Source organism: Mizuhopecten yessoensis, unplaced genomic scaffold (genome assembly GCF_002113885.1).
Source record: "Mizuhopecten yessoensis strain PY_sf001 unplaced genomic scaffold, ASM211388v2 scaffold3575, whole genome shotgun sequence".
Taxonomy (NCBI): Eukaryota; Metazoa; Mollusca; class Bivalvia; order Pectinida; family Pectinidae; genus Mizuhopecten; species Mizuhopecten yessoensis.
In genome coordinates this window covers 271,723-294,442 of record NW_018405113.1, presented here as the reverse complement: position 1 = coordinate 294,442, position 22,720 = coordinate 271,723, and the positions used below count along the sequence as shown (strand labels likewise).

At 34.7% G+C, this 22,720-nt stretch overlaps 1 protein-coding gene across 4 annotated transcripts in view; it reads left to right on the top strand.

Moving 5' to 3' along the window:
- Nucleotides 1-4,093: 4,093 nt before the first annotated feature.
- LOC110447703 (centrosomal protein of 162 kDa-like) overlaps nucleotides 4,094-22,720 on the top strand; it is a 38,077-nt gene continuing 19,450 nt past the window's right edge. For 2 of the 4 annotated variants that reach the window (XM_021493557.1, XM_021493556.1), the window contains exons 1-16: nucleotides 4,094-4,163; nucleotides 6,164-6,241; nucleotides 7,568-7,724; nucleotides 8,379-8,542; nucleotides 10,012-10,026; nucleotides 12,422-12,491; nucleotides 13,231-13,267; nucleotides 13,727-13,776; nucleotides 14,337-14,392; nucleotides 14,743-14,949; nucleotides 15,261-15,294; nucleotides 15,834-15,986; nucleotides 19,539-19,706; nucleotides 20,469-20,609; nucleotides 21,320-21,462; nucleotides 21,793-21,816. In XM_021493557.1, coding sequence (XP_021349232.1) covers nucleotides 6,182-6,241; nucleotides 7,568-7,724; nucleotides 8,379-8,542; nucleotides 10,012-10,026; nucleotides 12,422-12,491; nucleotides 13,231-13,267; nucleotides 13,727-13,776; nucleotides 14,337-14,392; nucleotides 14,743-14,949; nucleotides 15,261-15,294; nucleotides 15,834-15,986; nucleotides 19,539-19,706; nucleotides 20,469-20,609; nucleotides 21,320-21,462; nucleotides 21,793-21,816 — 1,479 coding nt within the window. In that variant the 5' untranslated portion in view covers nucleotides 4,094-4,163; nucleotides 6,164-6,181. The remainder of the gene's footprint in view (nucleotides 4,164-6,163; nucleotides 6,242-7,567; nucleotides 7,725-8,378; nucleotides 8,543-10,011; nucleotides 10,027-12,421; nucleotides 12,492-13,230; nucleotides 13,268-13,726; nucleotides 13,777-14,336; nucleotides 14,393-14,742; nucleotides 14,950-15,260; nucleotides 15,295-15,833; nucleotides 15,987-19,538; nucleotides 19,707-20,468; nucleotides 20,610-21,319; nucleotides 21,463-21,792; nucleotides 21,817-22,720) is intronic. The other 2 variants (XM_021493558.1, XM_021493560.1) reach the window with 2 other exon arrangements.

Below are 22,720 nucleotides of genomic sequence, written 5' to 3'. Positions count from 1 at the left end.
TTCAGGAAATTGAATTTGGAATTATTTTATCAGGTTTTTTTTTTTTTTTTTTTTTTTTTTTTTTTTGTAATTTTGGATTTTATTTATAAAAAAAAAGTTTCAAAGTATTTTGAGCTGATTTTACAATCAGACATTTTGCAACTTTTCCAAACTGAAACCATTCATTTTTTCTAAATTGTTGTTCCAGTACATGTAATGAATATATCATCATAATACAAGTTGAGAAGTATGACAGCATTAATCTTTAAATGCGATATATTGATCATTAAATATTATTATTTATGGTGATTTGTGCTGGATGCTCAGCAAGTGTTACCAAAATTATTTTGTCATTGGCAATCTCATGTAGCATCATATTGTTCCATGTTTTATGTATATATTTACATCATTTTACAAACTTCATTGCTTGTGCTGTTTTTTTCATCATGATAATGTACATCACTTTCAGTTCACACATCAGCCATCAATTGCTTGTTTTGTCAGAGGTTTCCAGTTGTAAATCATCAACAAGAAAAGAAAAAAACTCATTAGAAAAAATTGTTATGATATTGTTTGGATGATGAAAATGTACAGCAGATTTGAATGTGATATTAAAGCATATGTGTGAAAAAAAGTTCATTTGTTGTTTTTTTACCCGTCATGAAAAGTGATTGTTTCCTGGAGTGTCTCGTAGTGGATGAATCAACAATTTTTCAATGAGAAAAATAATGAAGACTTGAAGATTTTAGGCTGATACAATACTGGATTTGAATTTTTCAAATTTTGATTTTAGGACTTTTTGAAAAAGAAAAAATCTGACACATTTTTGCAGTCATAATCATTAAATTCTAAATGTTTTGACAAATGATGTCATATAATTAGTTTGTTTTTGTGAAAAGTTGTTCAAAATGTTATAGGTATTTGACAAAATGTTCAAAATCTGATCTTTTGAGAAATGTACTTCTCTCTGTAGATGATTTTTTTGAATATCAACAGACAATTTTAATATTTTTCAATATTTATTTCTAAAATAATATATACAGTTCGTAAGAGGCGACTAAATTTGGGACCTTATCTCTTCTCTCCTTTCTAAATAACTTTCTTCTTCCTATTGTCTCCCTTGACAATGCCTCACTTTTGGCCATTTGTTGAGCGTTCGCCCCTGTGAGGAAGGCTTTGGGTTCTGTCCCCTGGCCGAGACATACCAAAGTCTTTAAAAACGGTAGTTTCTACGCCTGCTTAACGCTCGGCAAATTAGGAGTGGGACGACTGGTTCGCCCGTTGTCAGTATAATGTGACCGGGTGGGGCGTCCTGCTGGGTGTCTTCGGCAGTATGTTTCAGTGAGGAGCGCTATAAAGTCGGCATCAGTTCCGCGCTATCACAAGAAGACAAACATGAACATATCGCAGCCTCCCAAAATACACACACAAACACTACACGCATGCATCATCTTGCACACAGGGGAGGCCGTCCTTAAATGACCTTAGCTGTTAATAGGACGTTAAACAAAATCAAACAAACAAACAAACAAACAAGTATATTAGATGGATGAGTTGTGTTAAGGTAATTGGGTTTTGAACATCTGGACCCTGAAAGTATTATATCTAAAACAAGACCACCACAGGTCAGCCCCTATCAAAGATACATGGCTGTTATGTGTTATAGCTGCCCTCCCTGAAGAATCTGAAGCCAGGACTACAGAGCCGTTGTTTTATCATTTCCTTTTTAGCTCACCTGGCTTGAAGGACAATGTGAGCTTATGCCGTACTGCGGCGTCCGTCGTCCATCCGTCCATCAACTTTTTCTTTGAGCGACTTCTTCTGAAGAGCTTGAGGCCCTAGGGTTATGTTATTTGGCCAGTAGGTACCTGGGATGGAGTGCTATAACGTTAAAATGACCTTGACCTACTTTCAAGGTCACAGGATCAAATATATTAAAAATTTTAACAATCTTCTTCTCAAGTTCCATAAGGCCCTGGGTCATAATGTTATGACAGTAGGTACCTGGGATGGAGTGTTATAAATTTCCTCATTAAAATGACCATGACCTACTTTCAAGGTCACAGGGGTCAAATATGTTAAAAACTTTAACAATCCTCTCTAGTTCTATAATGCATGGGGTCATGATATTTTGCCAGTAGGTATCTGAGCTTGAGTGCTATAAAGTTTCCTCATTAAAATGACCTTGACCTATAGCTACTTACCAGGTCACAGGGGTCAATTATGTTAAAAACTTAAACAATCTTCTCAAGTTCCATAAGGCATAAGGTCATGATATTTTGCCAGTAGGTACCTTGGATGGAATGCTATAAAGTTTACTCATTAAAATGACCTTGATCTACTTTCAAGGTCACGGGTCAAATATGTTAAAAACTTTAACAATCTTCTTCTCAAGATCCATACGACATGGGGTCATGATATATTGCCAGTAGGTACCTAGGATGGAGTGCTATAAATTTCCTCATTAAAATGACCATGATCTACTTTCAAGGTCACAGGTGTCAAATATGTCAAAACATCAGACAATTTCTGAATAATCGAAAGGCATAAAATTATAATGTTTGGCTGGTGGCTTCCTGGGATTGAGCTCACCAAAGATTGCAAATGAAAATGACCTCAACCTACTTTCAATGTCACAGTGGTCTAATATGTCAATTTCTTTAAACGACTTCTGAATAATTGAAAGGCATAAAATTATAATATTTTGCTGGTGGCTTCCTGGGATAGAGCTAACAAAGTTTGAGAAGGAAAATGGCATTGACCTACTTACAAGGTCACAGGGAAAAATGTGTCAAACAACTTCTGAAGAAAAACTAAAATGCATAGAATCTTAAAATATTATTTGGCTGGTAGTTTCAACAGATGGAGCCGACAAAGTTTGCAAGGGAAATATTTGTAGTGCAATATAATATTTAATGAGAATATTTTGCTATGACTGCTATATTCAGGTGAGCGATACAGGCCTTCTGGGCCTCTTGTTAGTGTTTGCTGTACCGCACCAGTGAGTGTACTTGGGTTTGCTCCCTTGAATCTGTAATAATCCTTTCTCAAGTAAGGTACTTGCTTGCTTTTGTATTACATGTACCATTTTCATGGAACTTGTCAACAGCTATAATAGTAATAGATGCATTAGCTGGACTGTATTAATTAGTTTGCCTTACAAGCGTCAGCTGTAGGGAATTTCCCTTTAGCTCAGGCATATAGCATCGGGTTGGAGAGCCAAGGGTCATTGGTTCGAGCCCGTGCAACAGCACTATCTGGACTTCAAAAGTGGAATTATAGTGCATACACAATATAGTAAATGTTATATACAGAAAATTCAAGTAGGTCAATACTCAAAGTCCTAAAGCAGGGACAGTATATAGAGCATAATAGCTAAAGTGTGTATGTTAATTAAGATTAATGTCGCAGTCCTGCTGTGTTGCATCTCTTTATAAACAACAAACAGTTGGCATTTCTCTTACTTGAAGTTGCTTAAATTGCCCATTTAGTAGTTAATTGCGATAGAAATATTTTATCATAATTCCTTTTTTCCCACAAAAACATTTTTGTGGTAATTCCTTCCCTGAATCTCATGATTATAAAGCAGGAATTGCATCCTCTGTGATACATGGGTCATGATTTGTGATGTGTTCACGGTGTTTTTTTTGTCAATACTGCATCAGTTGAACTAAAAATTATGAAAAAAGATAATTCATTATCAGCAACAATCACTGATTTTTAAATAATCACCTCAAAGAAACATACTTGAAAATCATCATATGTTCCATGACATATGTATAAAGAAAAAAAAACCTAGATTTTAGCTGAGATGTATATGTACTTAATATTATATTTCTGATTTTTAGATATTAAGCTACCACTCACAAGCTGACAATGCTTGCGCTTTGAAGAGTTAGTTTAAACAATATTTTATGTTTCTCTGTTTCATGCGATGGGGATAACATAACTGAACAATATCTTTTGCTCAGAACATTATCTCATTATGATAAAAATATGATGAAGAAATCAGAAATAATGCATATATATTGAGTTTCATAGGTCACAAAACAAATGAAAGGGACAGTGCTACGCACGGTCAAGGGGGAGATAACACTGAAGAAGTTTTGGAACTCTTTGTTAAACGAAGGTCGAAAATCGTGTTTACTGGAAAAATGCTAAATATGAGGCCCAAAATTTGACAGGTACGTTCCACGTATTTATGATATAAACCGTCTAACACATTTTATGCATTTTCATTAGCCGATATTTTCTTAATGTCAACATGAAAGGAATTTGATAAAATGACCAAAATATCCACAAACCAGACGAAAAACAAATATATATTCTTTGTTGACATGTAACAACTTGTCCGTTTTGACAACAATCGTAAGTTTTAAATTGACAAAAGATGCTACAGGCTGTACTGTAGACCATTAGAACGGAGTCTTACGGCAGCTTTTTTATTATATGGTTCATCAGTGATTGTCTGTTCGGTATAACGTTGTTTCACTCTAAAAATAAATACATTGGGTAGATTGTTTTACAATATGAAAGAGTTTCTCATTATGTACATGTACTGCCTTTGCTTGTTTTCACAATATGTTGATCAGAGATCTTTAGAGCATCAGAACCAGTAAACAATAACACACAGAACAGAGTACTGTACTGTATAGTTATGATATAAACATGCTCACATATTATAAGAATAAGATACTGAAATGAGATTACTTACATGTATAAGGCTATGGATTTCAAATTCAATCATTTTTTTATATAGAACTTGGCACTACATTACATCAACCCATCAAAGACACATAAAATGATGTGCTAAAATTAGGAAAAGAAATGCAAAGCCAGACTGGCATTGGAAGCCGTGACCCTCCAAACTCCAGACAGACACTCTACCAATTTAAAGCTACCTGGTCACTGACAATCAACCCAGTCCTGAATTCCATATACATTCCTCTCTCCTTTTTCCAAGTCTTCGCCCCCAAAGACATCACTAGTTACAACACAGGTTCGGGTATCCCCTTGCCAAGCACACACTCAATGATTGAGACATGGGTTGGTCACAGTCACCACTGTAACAGGAAAAGAGAGAAGCATGACCACACCCAGATTCAAACTCAGAACCCTCTGATCTATAGACGGTTGCTGACCTCTCTACCAATTGAGCTACCTGGTCCAGTCCAGTTCCACTACGTTGTGAATATATATCTCTGAGTACTGTTTATGTGTATAAATAACTCACGATCATAGATTAGTAAGATTACCACATCTGGTTGCATCAGGGAAATTAAGCCAATTCAATTGAGCAGGTTTGGATCGGGTCTATTACAAGTGATGAAGTGTACACAGCTCATGATCAGTATGATGCTATGACTCATTGCTTTTTGACATAAGTATTACTACCATTTAATATTGTAATAATGATAATAATAATTTGAGGTTCTTATATATATACCTCCTTATCACAACCTAGTTCATAGGTTGTCTTAAAGCGGTTCACAAATTATTGTCCGTGGTTATTGCGCCTTTGCAACCAGCCAATATATTTCTCAACTCCAAGGGGAGCATACAGCCGATGCTGCCATTTCGGCGCTCATAGCTAGCATTTTACATTTCTAGCACTGCCCAACCACGTACTCATTTACAGCTGAGTAGATTCGAACATGCAGTGTAAAGTATCTTGCTCAAAGATACAACCCAGTGCCGTGCCATGAACTCGCAACCCGTCGGTCACGAGCCCAGAGTCCTACCACTTAAGACTTAAGATACCACATAGTCTGCATCATATTGATATATAAACTCCATTTGTGCATTTACACTTATCACTACTTTGTTATGAGCAAAATTGTGTACTCAAAATAATCCCACTCAATTGCAGTTTGCAAGGACACAACATTATTGAGTGACGTATATACTACATTAACTGCTTTATATGTCCCTGTTCAACCCTAGCAGTTATACTGACTGCACAGTGCCCATTACAATATAGTACAATATAGTAACGGTAGATATTGCAGAATGGTCATTAGATGTTCATTTGAGAGATATTTAAGACTTGGTTAATTTCCTAAGTAAAAACCGCTGACTATGAAATATATGTGAACTGCAGGTCTACATTGATCAGCAGTTTTGCGTATTGAGTTTCTATATCACAATTTTATAAGAACATGTATTTTGTTTTATTTTTATAAAGGTCACATAATCAACAATCATGCCACCAAAAGGAAAGAAAAAAGAATTTGATCGGCAGTTTGAGGCTTTTTTGAAGGAGGTTTGTAAATGTATATAGAGTTGTATTATATACGTGGTTCCAGTTACAGATTTTAGCCTCTAGACCTTAAAAATATGCATAGTAATCAATGCTTTTCCACGCAAAACATTCATCTGTTTCCTTCATTGTTTTACATTCAGAAACAATTTTGTTCGCCCCCTCCCCTGTTATGTCAGTATCGGGTCATACAGATGACTCAGCTGGTGTCCCCCTTGTTTCTGTTCATGTTCTGAGTTTTCCTGAAAAAAAGGGGGCAATATCTACACCCTACATGTAACCTATCTGATGCAGTGATATCGTTGTACAGGTAAATAATACAAATCGCTCACTCAGTCATAGCTTGACAAACTTGAAAGGGACCAGTCGGTCTTGAAACGGTGTGACACGTTTAATACGTACATTGTTTGTGTAAAAAGTAAACCTTTGATATCACATATTTCCAAACTGATGAATCTTATTGAAGTTATATATGCTATACTTATATTTGAGTTTCTGCAATATTTGTGGTACACAATAAAATTTTCATTTTATCATAGTAAGTGTATTTTCAATATAATCAGGACTTCGTTACATGAAATTTTATTTCAAGATGCCTTCAGACTTAATCAATACATACAATAAAGCAGAAAGACGCTGCATAAAACAGTATAGTACATACATACGTACCATATTTATCTGGCAATAAGCCTGTGCCTGATAATAAACTCATCCATATATATTGCAGTTTAGTAGAAATGCCAACAAACGCTTATTTATTATGAAGAGTTCTTTTTACACAACCAATAACATTTTCTATGTGACGTTTCGATGACTAGTACGATATGTACGCTGTTACCTTCATCAGACAAATGACCAGTGAAGTGTATGAACACAAAGGTATAAAATGTGTATGAGTTGTCCTCAAAAATTGATGTGTATTCAGCTATGCTGTAAGCGTATGTACACTAGTTGTGATATATGTACCGAAATGACTCGATTCCAAGTATTAAACAAAGCGTAGCTGAATCGAGTCATTTCGGTACATATATAACAACTATTGTACACATTTTACACCTTTGTGTGCATACACTTCACTGGTCATTTGTCTGATGATGGTGACAGTGTTCATATCTTACTAGTTATTGAAACGTCACATCGAAAAAATAATTGTTTGTGTAAAAAGAACTCTTCCAAAATCAATATTTACCAACCTGGAAAAAATGTTTAGAAAAAGCCAACAAATGTTATTTCAATGTCCTTTTGATAAGCCAACCTTCCCCCTTGAGCACTTTAATTACCTGGTACATAACTTTCTGTTTTAAGTCAGTTGTATTTTGTCCTTGGCAGTCTTTTTCATCCGATGATGGATCCCTGGATTCTGCAAAAGTCAGCAAACACCTGGCACCCAAGGAACAGACAACACCAAAAAGTAAAAGCAAGCCCTGGTGGATGCAGAGTGACGATGACGACGACGATGATGATATGGGAGCTAACTTCGGCTCAGGTTTGCTAAATATATATAAAACTTACTAAGAAGTACTAGTTGTTATCGACAACACTGAAATGATGATTGGTAGTAGTGAAAAAATGGTTAAGTAAGCCATTAAAAGCATAATCAATAATTGCCAAAAAAGACAAATTCTGGGCCTGTATTCATGAAACGGTTCTCATGCTCAAGTCTGGATTTTGTGCTCAAGTCTAATTTCTTGTTCCAGTTATAAATTATTTAAAAAATCTTTATTTTGTTAAAGTTTTGGACAAAAAATGAAGAAACTAGAAGCCATGAGTTACAAGAAAGCTGGCTTGAGCACAGAATCCATGCTTCAGCATGAGAACGGTTTCATGAATACGGGCCCAGATCTTTGATTTCTTGAGAATGAAAATAATAAGAGTTGAGAAAACGTTCACAATTTAAATTTACTATATTTAAGTACGAAATTGCAATAAATTTAAATTAAATTCCTATAAGTGAAAATAATGAAAACTGGACTTAATATGAAATAAGACCATCAAAAGCATTGAGATATTTTTGATGTTTGATTTTAATAGATTACAGTGCTAGTAATTACTATGGGAATATGGAGTGATAGTTTTACTGAAATTGTTCAAGTTCAAGGTCAGGTGATCACAAATTTTTGAATACTGTGTCATCGATCAGGCAAGACATCAAGTGGAAAAAGCTTTCTGAAGAAGAAGAAGCCAGCCGAACCCAAACACAGTACCCCGAAACAGACACCCCTTACCCCAGTGGAGCCTTCCACTCCAGAACTCACACCAGAGGAGAAGCAGGGGCGACAAAAAGCTCGCACCGGCAAGAAGGAGGTATGTTCAAGTTATTAGAGAAAGGGTAGGATTTTATTCCAATAGAATAATGTCAGAATCTTTCCAAAATTATTATATTTAACCAATTTTTTCATTAAAACAGTAATGGTTGCACATGTATGTGATGAGTTAAGTCTTGAAGGTAGTAGCAATGTTTTGTGTGTAATAGGAATGTTTTTAAGTAGTCTAGCTACATGTAGTGATACCTGTTTGTTGTAGTGGTATGTAGTTATCATTGATTCTGCATGTTCCTGGTTTGTTTGCATTTAAACATTACTCTGATAAAATACTGGTACATGTATCATGTACATACTTATAATTGATAGTTACTGGTCAATGAGCTTTGTTTTCTTTCTGGTTTTTTAACACGAATGTTTGAAAATATTCTAGCTAGCATAGTGATCTGTTTGTGGTAGTAATGTGAAGTCATTTTTCTTCCTTTATCTGGATGAATAGATATCCAAGGTTATCTTGGATGTACTTAACCCTTTCATCCCTATGTAACTTTAGTAGACTCTACCATGCATTGATATGGATGAGTCCATTATGGTCTACAGTGGTGAAAGGGTTAAAAGGATTTATTTCTGTTTCTATATGTTGTGTGCATGTCATTGTGATGCGATCAATATTGTAATTGTACACCCCTGTGCATCAATTCCAAAAGCCATGTTAATGCTTCATGTTTCATGTTACACATGCTTTTAATAGACATGAAGATGTAAACTTTCAATATATACAATGATGTACAAAAATGGCTTTCATTTTGAAGGTAGATTTTTATCACTGTCCCTGCCCTTTATGATACATGTACCCTAATATAAATGGCCACTTTACGGCCTCGTGATGACCACTGGATACACATACCTGTATAACAGTACAATTCAAAGTGAGAAAAATCAGAGAAAGATACACCAACATCAAATTTGAAATAGTTATTCAGTCTTTGCGTATTGCAGAGTTATCTTCTCTTGAGAGCAGGTATTGATTGTTACGTCATTGAATTGTGAGAGAAACGTCATCAATTTTTGAGAAAACGACGTAATTTTCTCCCACAAACCAATGCCGTAACAATCAATACCTGCTCACAAGAGAAGACAACTCTGCAATACGCAAAGACGGAATACTACTTGTATTGTTCCTGCTGTCTGTGAAAAGCCAGACATTTAAAGACAGTCATTGAATTCTTTCATCAAACAATCACAAGGATGGCTCGTTCAACGTCCTATCAACATCTCTGGTCATTTAAGGACAGTACCTCAGTAGAATATACATTCATGTTAAATATTATTGCTTAATGTTTATATATATTAAGCTATTTCATAAATCATATTTTGAATAAAGTATGAGTTGTCCAAAGAAAGCTTAGTAAGATGACCAGAAACATGAAGGTTTAACATTTCAAATTGGTAATTTTACTTTAAAGTTGATGTTGTGAGCTTATGTATATGCATCTTGCACTTTGATTACAGAGGACCCATTTGAAGGTAAATTTGCTGCCATGGTATATCTGGGACAACTTTCTGTTTATTACATATATCTTTGACTATTTATTCGTTGTCTGTTATATTCTTCACTGTTAGTTAGTTAAAGCATGATACACATTATTAATGCCAAACATTAAAAAATTGTCTGCATATTTTGTATTTTGATCAAAAAGGTCAAAGGAAGATTTCCAAAAGAAGTCGCTAACAGATTATTTTCATGTTTGGCATTATTTGTATGAGCATGGAACATATAGCTGTTGTATTTGCATGTTTAGATGTTAGTATTACTGGATGTTACTTAGTACAATGAAACCTGTCTAATCTGACCTGAGTATTCCATCAGTATTCAACATAAATCTGTAATCCCATTTCTACCTGAGAAGACCTGAGTATTCCAGCATACTTTTTAAAATCGACATAACAATCCTGTTCCTTATGAAAACTACCTGAAAGAACTGTGTATCCTGACATTCTGTCTAACATGACCTGATACATTGTGTCCTTGTGTAGTTTCAGATTAGACAGGTTTCACTGTATACGTATGAATTGTCAATTTGAGATCATCAATTTTTGTCTCATACTGCGAAACGCTACAGCCTGTAATATATGTATGGTGTGGTACTATTTATTTCCCTACGCAATCTTTTCCCCCTTGAATCATCTACTGGAAATCCCACTTAGTTTTAACCTGTAGTAAATACTATTTCAACCTTTAGAGAGTTTTAACCTGCAGTAAATATAAAAGCTAACAAAGTGTGATGTCTAACATCGTATATAAGACTGAGAGTACTACTGTTAAACCCCATTATACTGCCAACATTCATCTAGCCAATCTTTGGCATTATAAAGGGTTGAGCAACATATAAACAGATGCTTAGGAATTGTTGACAAAAAAAGGTAAATTGAAAAATGTTGGCACTAAGCCAGTAAAGGGCATTATGTGAAGGTTTTGCCGTTAATACCTATAATGTACCTATACCAAAAGAGCTTGATTGATATGTCACGTTTTATATGGCATTTGCTTAAATCTTTTTGTATAACCCATGAAGCTCTTCATGATTTGGTGATCACTTTGCAATTTCATCAGCATGTGCTTTAAGCATGGTTTCCAAGCTATAAACAGTTGCTCTTGCATGTCATCTCTCTAAGACTGAACTGTGTATAACCCAGACACCCAACAAGTGTGTGAACAGGACCTAAAAGTTTGTTTCCACTCAATCTGTTTAAGGAATTAATGTATTCTGATGAAACTTGGCTGGTATATTTATTTCTCCATTATTAGTCCCCACTGGTTCCAGGGGGGGGGGGCTATAGGTTTGCACTCGTCCGTCTTTCATTCCTTCCATCCTTCCTTCTGTCTTTTCGTCCAAGAAGTTTGTCCAATATCTTCTATACTATTTCACGTGGAGCAAACAGATTTGGTGTGCAAGGACATCTTGGGATGGTAAAGTGCAGAGTGCAAGAATAAGGTCACTGTGACCTATGACTTGACCTTTGACCTTAACTTTTGAAAATATTTGTCCGGTGATATCTTCTATACTGATTCACCTGGAGTAACCATATTTGGTGTGCCAGGACATTTTGGGATGGCAAGTGCAAGAAGTAGGTCACTATGACCTCACTGTGACCTATAAACTTTGAACAATAGAGGTACATCCTGACAGTTTGCCTTGTTTTCATTAATGCTCAGCCAGATTAGTTGCATACTGAATGAGGCTGCTGCAATCTGATTCTCTGATGGCCTCGAGAGGCTATCTTGTGACTCGAGAGGCTATCTTGTGACTCGAGAGGCTATCTTGTGGCTCGAGAGGCTATCTTGTGACTCGAGAGGCTATCTTGTGACTCGAGAGGCTATCTTGTGAGACAAATATTAAGATATTGATGAAACTTTTGTAATTGTTGCAATGTGATCGATACTACATGATTAGCAAAAGTCTTGCATTTCATTCCTTCAACATGAGTACATTACAATCAGCCAGCATTCCACCTACACTGATGCAGGTGTTGCATCAACTTCCATGGAATTGTTGTTTCAAATCAAATTACATTTTGGAAATCCAACTCTGCACATTTTTTTTCAGACAAATTCTTTTCAAAATGTTTTCCTTTCAGCAACACATCATCTTTTGTGAACAAGAGAGTAAGATTTCGGGAAAATGTGACATTGCAAAAAATTAATGAAATCAGTATATTAAGCACATACATTGTTTCTGAGTCACCCTCATCATTAATAACATACATTGTTTTGATCACAGTGTTTTTATAGTACATTTAGGAGAAATATTAATCCTTTTCAAATATTTTGTAATGTCAAATGATTTATTATTTCGATTATTTCCCATATATTTTGTGTTTAACTACATGTTGAACACGGGCTTGGGTTTCTTTTCGGCAGACTAAGCAGAGAGGGGTGCGGGGCCGGGGAGACACAGGGACATCCATGAGCAAGGATAGCCTGGAAGACAGTAAGTGACTGTTGCAAAGACAATTTGGGTATGAATCTCAGTTCTTCATCCACAAGGCAATGAATCAGTATATTGATAATATGAGTTCCTGCAAAATGTTTTAGCCAACTCTCGCCTTAGACCTAAGATCATGTGCTGCCATAGTTAGAAACAAGAAATAATGAAATTTAAGAGAAGTACAAAATCAAAAAGATTTTGGTGTACATGAATTTTCAAATCAGATACTGTTGATAATTTTTCAGGTGCGTGTTGTTTAAATCTCCTATCACTATGGAGAAAATCACCATAATGTGCTGTTTAGAAGTCGTTACTGTAATGATGTTAGATTGTAGGAAGGTTTTAGTTTCAGTAATCACGTCCTTAAGATATTTTGCTAGTCAGCATAACATGTAAATCCATCTCTTGAACCAATTTTAATGCTCAATTTACAGAAATCATTTAATTGCAAAATGGTGATGCACATGTTAGTCTTAATAGCTCAGCAACAAATGAAATCACACAGGGCAACACAGTGTAAAACTGTAAACAGTACACGGGTCAAGTGGGGCACTGAAGCATAAATGTTATAGAAATAGCACAGATGGAATAGGTAAAGATTCCAGATGATGAAATTCATTTAGCAAACCTATTTTGGTCTAATCGATTTCCGTTAAGCAGAGGACTCAGAAGAAAACACCAAATCTACAGGGGTTCCTACAGCATCCTAGTTAGCTGACTTTGTCTAACTTTGTTTTTGCAGTTTCTGAGAAATCTGAGGAGGACAGCAATAAAGACAGGTATGTGTAGTCTGGTATAACCTCACTCTTGATGATGATGATGATGATGTAATGATGATGATGATGATGATGATGATGATGATGAATGGTGTGCATGCAATGAGTGATGCGTGTGGTGTGTTCATATGCTATGTAACATATCTTTGAAAATGCTTGAAAATTAAAAAACTATGAAAATAAAAAATAAAAACTAGCTCTTACCAAGGGCAGGATTGATTTATATTATAAAATTGATTTCTCTTTTTAAGGTTCTAAAAATTGTGGGAAGTTATATATACCGATCAATATCCTCAAAAGAAACACTTTGATCGTGGTATACATATTTTTCGGGAATTCATATACATATAACTAGATACTGAAGGGATCTGTCTGTATTGTATTTTAAAGTAGACTTGTGAATTAATACTGTGATATCGTGATATTACACAGAATTATTATGAAACATTTTAACATTCTTAGGCAAGCTGCGGCAGCAGGAAAGGAGAGCAGCTTTGGGTCGGAGAAAACAAGTTAGTATTCATCCTATCTGACATAAGACTAGGCAGTGGCTGATCATGATAAGCTCAATTATCACTGTATTTTGGTTACACACTTACATATTAAATTCTAAACATTTTCTTCAGGTTGGAAAGTATGGATTATGATTTTTTTTTTTACACAACCAATAAAATTTTCTATGTGACGTTTCGATGACTAGTACGATATGTACACTGTCACCTTCACCAGACAAACGACCAGTGAAGCGTATGCACACAAAGGTGTAAAATGTGTACGAGTTGTCCACAAAATTGATGTCGATTTCGGCTATGTACAATAGTTGTTTTATATGACATATTTATTATTTTGTTTAAATAACAATTGTTTCTTCATTCTGTTCTCAGATTTTAGGTTATGTAATGCATCTTTGACTAAAAAGAGCTCTATGTTTCTTTGCTTTAAAGCAGACCTTGTCTCTGTTTATTCATACTCTGTTGTAGCTGTCAATCCACAAATATTTAGTTTTAAATCCCATCATCTATGTTTGGTCCTGGCCGAATTTGTTATCTAATACATGGTGCTTTTTTTTCAGGTCGACCAGGTTTAGAAACACTTGATGAAATAAGGGATAAAGAAAGTTTTTTTAGGGTAAATATACAATGCAAATATGCCATACACGTTTTGAGTATTTGTTTTTCTTAAAATCTTTTGGTATATAAAAAACAAGCTTAGATTTGAATCATAGTGTTAAACAAGTGTTATGATATTTTTGGAAAGAAGCTTCTTGTTTCATTTTGAATATTTTTTTAGTTCTCTGAACAACTGTTTATTTGGAAAAAGTATGTGAACCATGCATGGTCACCTGTTTCAACTTAAATCATAAGAATTTACCCTGTTTAAAACACCATTTTAGATCAAATTTCTTGTATTTTGTAAAGAAAAGGAACTAGAAGTATACTTTAATATGCACATTGATGTTACTTACTGTAACATTGTAGGACCTTGAGAAAAACGCTGATGGAACGCTAGACTTCCGACGCCTGAACCAGGACCTGAGTCAGTCAGCCACCACCATGTCTCCGGAGGGTGCTGCCAAGACAGCTGCCACCCTAGCCGCATTAGAAGACATTGAAGAAGATATGCCACTCACCACTCCCTCAAACAGACCCTTTGACCCCCAGCAGTCTGATGAGCAAATCACTCAGGTAAGGTCTTTGTTATAATAGAAATAGCTATTATAGAGAAGTTAACAAGGTCTTCTAACAGGAGAGGGAAAGGCATCACAACACATGTTTTAGATCCCTGACAGGCAATGTGCCTGGGTAATATAAATTAACAGTTTTGTCAAAATTGCTTTAATTTTTATCAATATTCTATTAATTAATTCCATTTCTGTCAATATCATATATATACCTTTGTTGTTTTCATTTTGATTGTTTGTTTTGATTTTGTCAATTGTTGATTGCACATTAAACACTGATTTGTTATACAAATATGTTTTCATGTTTATTTCTAGGATCCTTCTCAAAAACCAAGCATGTTGTCAAAAGGTATGTGAAGATCTAGGCCAATTTTATTTACATCAATGCAGACATGGGGAACGGGACAGCCAAATAGCTTGTCTGAATATAAAGTTCTATTCAGTCTGTGTGATGATAAGAGATACTTTGTACAGTTTTTGTGCACAAGATCTTTCATTATACAATGCATTATGACTTAAAATACTGGTCCTATAATACATGTATTGTGAAATGCATTTACGAATTTAATTTAGGGATTTCCATTATACTTCAATCTTATAAGCAGTGTTGATTCTTTATTTTTTTTACAAGAATTACAAAAAATATATAATACACCACAAAATGTTATTATTTTGGACTTGGTTAGGGCTATTTCAAAGAAACCTTACAACCAGTGATTTCAGAACTGATCTTATGTTAGAGGTGAAAGGTCATTTTTCAGAAACCAACATAGATAGGTAATTTTATGATTTCATCCCTTCTACATAACTTGTACTTGAATAACACATATGTTTAGAACATAGGCTTGCCAAAATAAATACACAAGTTATTAACTGTACTAATTTCAGTGTCGCTAATGGATTCCATGGAGTCTACAATGAACACAACCGGGTCGCCAATGGTCGGTCGTAGCGGCATGCACGAAAAAGGGGATCGCGGAGACCAAGGAATCAATGATGAGATGGACGGTCCAGGAGGTCAACACTCCGGACATCACACAGGTAGATACTGCTACACACATGTAGTGGGGGGTGTCAGCTGGAATGTTTAATCGTTGTACATAGATAATTATAGAAATATAGACAGCAAGTCTTTTTAAATTATTAGACAGTAGATGTGAAGTTAGGTGTAATGTCAACACTAAACATATAATTCATTTAAAGTAATCCTGAGCTCTTTTAAATCTGTCATCAATATATAAAGCTTAATGAAATGACAGCTCATGTAACATGCTAACAGATTTATTTTGTGGAACTCTTTTTTAAAGAAGGTGCACATTGCAGTAAGAACCCATATAACCTTAACGAATATTTTAATTTTAAAATTCTTTTTTACATTTTATAAATTCAAATGAGGACCATTAAAAATATGTTTAAACATATGTGTCAATGTTCATTCACGAATGTTATTCTTCAATCTGTTTTCATCAAAACATCATATTAAAAGTTCATTTGGAACACTTTCATTTTTATTAAAACTGTTTTCCAACCTATTTGATATTGTGACTTTGACTTCTTTGGTGTAATATCCTTGCAGTGAATCCTCTCATCCATATTTGAAGTTTATGTTGATCATGATATCACCATAAAAATTAATTTCAATCATTTCGTCATTTTTCATGTTCATTTTTCTGATAATTATTCGAAACTGCATATTTCCTGTTATTGTTTCATTGTAATAGTTTCAGAATTGAGGTGTCTTTTTCATACTTTTATTACAAAATTGTCTTTGTCAAAATGTTTCTACTGTTATCACTGTTTTCTTCCTGTGATCAGAAATGTCTCCAGAAAATACCTATGGTATATACCTTTCCTTCTTGTGTGTTGTTAATTCTGTGTTGTTTCCCCATATTGCATCCACATACAAATTCTACCTTTTCCTTTAAAAATTGTGCACTTGATAATTTTCCTATGTCCTGATATATAATTTATATACTGAACTTGTATCAATCATTGTGTTGTTCGTGTCTTATTTAATGACACAAACTCTCACCAGCCCATTGAAAATTGGTTCCTTGTTAGCTTGCCTTTAAAGATTTTTTTTCTCCACTTTTTTTTGCTCACTTGATGACTTGAAGTAATAATGTGTTCATCATTGAACTTTTAGTCATTTTTCTTTGCGATCAAGTTACATGTTGATCGAACAGTGACTGCTTTGAATAAAAATAATCTTAATTCAGCACTCAACCCCAAACAATGTGTGAATTAACTATCATAATACATCCAGATGTGAAATACAGAGAAGTTTTCACTTGACTGCACAACCAAATTTGTCATCCTTTACCATCATTCTTAATCATCCAGGATTTGCTTCTAAATCATGCACATTTTGTTTCCAAATCAATTGTTTTTCTTTTTTATGTTGGCCCTGTATGCTACACTGTCATTTATCATTTTTCATCGTACTACATATGTACTTACATACAACACATATACATGTGCATTTTAATTGTTGTGCACGTGTGTAAAGCATAAAAAAACATCCTCATATATTTACATTAAAAAACATTGATGTTGCATGTGACTGAAGTACATACATTTACCATCCTTCATACAGTGAAATCTGATTAATCTGACCCCTGTCTAATCCAAAATAATGATGTTACATGAACTACCAGAGAAAATCTGTGTATAATTGTACATACTCTGATGACCTGTATAATCTTACTGATTAGTTCTGTCCAATTGGGTGTAGAAATAGACAGGTTTCACTGTACTGTATTGTGTGTATTATAACGATGTAAAGTGTCACTAGTGGTTTGTATGTTGTATTAATTAAGTCCTAATGTCACATTTAGATATAAAACTCATGTTTAATACCACTACCCAAGGGTGTGCCTGCATGGTGTTTAGCAATTTTCACCAGTGTTTGCCAGAATATTTAAAAAAAAAAATGCATAATGTGAAAACATTTTCTTGCATGATGAAAATATTTTTCAATATTTTTCAGTTCAAGAAAAATCCTACAGATGTTACTTTTCATAGTCTCAATAATAGAAGTATATAAAAACAAATAGAGGAACAGTACCAAGGCTTAAAGATTATGTTACTGTGTAGAAATAAGAAACGTGTAAAGATTTTACAGTATAAAATCAACATGCGTTATATATCGAGGGTGTACTTCATTTAGATAAGGGGCAGTTAAAGCAAAGTGTTGCTGTGTGTGTGTTTCTACTTGTCAGGAAGCAGTCTCCAGGGATCAATGTAGTTTTTTAGGGGAATCTAATCTTTTTCAGATTTGGGAGAAATTAATATTTTGATACAAGGCTCTTGCGCCATGAAGGTTAAAGACAAATATTAAAATTGTAGAATTTTTATGTAAATTATTTGAAGAAAATGTATAATTTGTATGCATTTTAACAGTTTAACTTTAAAGAAAACATAGAGGGGAAATGTTTTGAAGTAAAACTGCTATTTTCTTCTTGAAAGGGGAATTTTGAAGCACATAGGGAGAATTTCAAAGAACAGGGGAATTTTATTCTGTAGGGGAAACTACCCATAAACTGTAGTGAATCAGGTCTAGATTGATCCCTGGTCTCCTTTCGGGAGAATATTTGATTTTCAGTTTAAATGTTTATACTACAGAAGTCTGCAATAATGAAATATTGTTGTATGACCTTAGCTGTTTTATGACTTCAGTGAATCAAGGTGTGATATTTTCCATTTGGGATGAGAGTAAGCTTTACTGTACATGTAAACATATTTTGTTTTGTATATTTAAATGTATGTAATTTGAACATTTGACATAAATGCATGGTATCATCTATTTTGTAAACCATACTTTTTGTTGTTGTGCATTATTTCTGTGGTCAGATACAGAACCTGTACATTGATTAACCATTATCTGTATCAAAGAATCTGACTTGTTAATTGTATGATGATCATGACACATCTATTCCGTCTTTGCATATTGCAGAGTTATCTTCTCTTGTGAGCAGGTATTGATTGTTACGTCATTGGTTTGTGAGTGTAACGTCATCAATTTTTGAGAAAACGACGCAATTTCCCCACACAAACCAATGACGTTACAATCAATACCTGCTCCCAAGAGAAGATAACTCTGCAATACGCAAAGACGGAAAAGCAATATCACTGTCTGTTTACTAGAAAAGCTTTTCATCTCTAACTGGAAATTGCAATTTAGGTTTCAAAAAAGGTAATGAAATTCGTCTACAAGAATACCTTTAATATCTCAAATAGCCATTTGGTTGGCTGAAGTATTTTTTTCTCATTTTCCTACCTATGTGATGAATCGGAAATAAGACATTTTAAAACAAATGGCAAAAAAAATGGAGAGAAAATGATTTGTTCAGTTGGAAGGTGAAACAAAGGACTTCATTATGTATTTATTAATAACCTATCTACAAATTGTCTATGTTTGAAATACTGAAGTTGTGAATTTCAAAAATTTTGATATGCATGTTTATTGAGTTCATTAACTCATTCACCCCTGAAATTTCTTAATGAACTATTCCAACCTTTGAACTGGAGGAGTTCAAACGTGTCTTCAGGTGTGAATGAGTTAACAAAGAGATTTGTGTATGTTTTGTACAGGGTTTATGGGTACAACCACCAGCCATGAGATTGAGGCGCTCCACAAGGCCCTGAGGGAGGTAGGCCTGTCCCCTACCATCTACAACGACTCACAGCCCTTCGACCTGTCCTCACAGGGCAACCGCTCCACCACCGAGATGATGCAAAAGTTGCTTAGTGGGGAACCAGGTAGGTTATCATGTTTATCCTGTCATCATCTTTCATTGAAGACAGGTAAGTTATTTGTACTTACAGAAACACCAAACGATACAGAAAGTACTTAGTTTAGAACCAGGTACATTGTTACCTTAAGGTATGGTGTTTGCCTGTATGCCATGGTACCAGTAGAAAATATTTCTGAAAAGCCTGATGTTGTGAAAGGTATGTAAAAGTTGAGGTTTGAAGCACAATATGCTGCTCTATTCTCTCAGTGTAGTTATAACACACTTTTTTCAACCCCATCCTCCATCCCCCGACACATACACATCAACAGATTTCATAAACCGGTATTTCTTCTTTATAAATAGTTTTCATATAACTGATGGCTGAAACCTCTTATCTCTATTGTGAATAACTAAGTCTGTCCATGTACAACTTGCATATTTCTACAGGTCATCTAAAAATTATAAACTATAATGTAACATCACACTTTTCAAAACCTAGTTTTCCCTGTCAAGCATTACCCCCTCCAAAAATGTTGCTCAAATATTTCTAATCAGCCAGAATCGTGTATTTTTTTTCATAGAGTGTCTAAGCAATAGAAAACACAGAAAAGTAAAGAGAAAGAAGGTCAGACTTTCTGCTTTGTTTGGTGTAGTTTGGTGCTCGTAAATATGGTTGATGAAAATTGATTATTTGTCCTGAAAGTAAATGAGTTATTGACGGAAAAAAAATCTCATTTATAGTTTATAGTAATTAAATGATTGATGTTATCAACTTTCTTTTTTAAAGGAAAGCAGAGAAATGTAGAGGAAATACTCAAGGAAGTAGAACGGTTAGAGAAGAAGTCTAAAGAGAACCAGTTAGAGGATTTGGATGTTGAGCTTCTGTCCGACAGACGACGGAGTCCATACAGTCCAAAAAGTCCAAGAAGTAAGTGACAGATTTTTGTTTAGAGTCTGCAGGGGAACTTTCATTAGTCAATACACAGATAATCTGGAAAACTTATGTCCCAGACACTATATAGCAGACATTATTTTGGTGTATTCTTGTCTCAGGCGTTTCCACATAAAGGGTTGAATTCGCCTGATACATACACTAGTTTGACTTTTAGAGCATGCTTTTGGAAATATGAGACTTGGATAATCGACATAACTAACAATCAAGGATAATTACACAAAAGTCAAACCTGTTTGTATGCTTGAAAATTTTGAGTAATTTTAACAGTTTCGTATTTGATATGTAATATGTAATGTGATATGTAAACATACATCAGCAGAATTTATCTAATTACATGCATGGTGATTTAATACTGTACCTCTGTACCACCGTACGTACTTACAGGATATCCATCCTGATATATCTAAAAAAAAAAAATATGGGTGTAATTTATGATCGAAACTCAATGCAACCTTCACAAATACATGTATACATACATGTATGTGATATGTATATTAAAACGATTAAGACACTTTTTTTTTTTTTACTGCCCCTCTCTCTATAGCATGCAATAGTGCAGATTTTATAGTACAAAAATATCATTACCTTTAAAAACGATTCCATGAGACTTAGCACTGACTTTGTGATAACACTGTATTCTAGATATCAGGGTTTATAGTGATATGTATGGTGTTATGTGACAGGTCTGGAGAGACAGCGCCGTATAGACAATGATGAAGGGACAGGCACCAGGGGACACGACTACTCTCCGGTCCCAGACTCAGCAAGGGGCTTCGACCATTCTCATACAGACGACACAGAGCGATACAACCCTGTCACACAAGTGGTAAGTTATTTTACTAAGATAAGATGGTAAAACATACAATCTAGTCTGCCCAGCTGCATCAGCTGGTACAGATAGCAGATAGCATCAAATATCCAATTCAATCTTAATGTATACAGCATTGTTTTTTGCTTCAGTTTACATTTCTGGACTTACAGCTATGTAAACATTTCACAAAACATATATGTAAAGGAATTTTAATTCAGCAGTTATATTTTTTTTCACCTTTATGTAGCCATAATGTTATAAATTACCTCTTAGTTATATTTGGTGACAAGATGTTGCGGTTTATATATTATGTTGTATGAAATGTTTTGTTGTTGTAATCTGAAGCCCGAGTCAAAGAGTACACCCAAGGTAAGTACAGAGCCAGCCATGCCTGCTTTATGTGATGTACTGCACTTCAGAGCTACGTAAAACTGATAATAGCCCTCCCAACCAGGGAACAGCCCTCCCAACCAGCATCTATACCCTGGCTACAGACAAGAGTTATCTGCCCTTGTGTTTTTGTCATTCACAGAAATCCCTCATCCTATGATGTGTGTTACTCTTCCTTTTGATTCATCCATACTTACTAATTCATTTTATAAAATGAAAATAAATATGAGAAAGATCCTGAACTGTTATCCTGTTACGTTCAAGGTGTGGTGTTACCCATCAGTGTTCCGCTTCACTGTTTGTCTCTCCGTCAGGCAGTCTGCATGATGCTTGCTCCTTCAGGCAATACCAGTTTGCATTTGTGCATTAGCAGGTTTAAATAAAAAAAAATAAAGAAATATGAAAATAGTTCCTTCACATCATAATCACTTAAGAACAACAAGAGATCTGGTTTGTGTGTTATTGACCTCACTGTATTCACTGAGATCACATCAAATAAATAGTCCACAGATCAGTGGGGTTTGGCTGTTGTGTTCCTAGTTATGTAGTTAAACGCATGCCAAAAGAGCTACGCTGTGTGTGGGTTTAGGTTTTACTAGTATAACACTGTAGGTGTTTTATTCAAGAAAAATAACCAAGTAAGTGCTTCATATGCATGGAGATACATGAAAAAAAAACCTGTTTATATTGAAAGTAGCATGTTTTAAAGCTGGAGTTGTAGGATATACATTTTCCGGTAGAATGAGGAGGTAGAAGTAGTATGATGTAAGTGGAAATAGATTTTCAAAGTAGGATATAGCATAAAGAATGTCCCAAACTATACATATGCTGGTATGACTAGTTGAATTACATGTTTTAATTTGTATTGCATATAAAAAGGTTA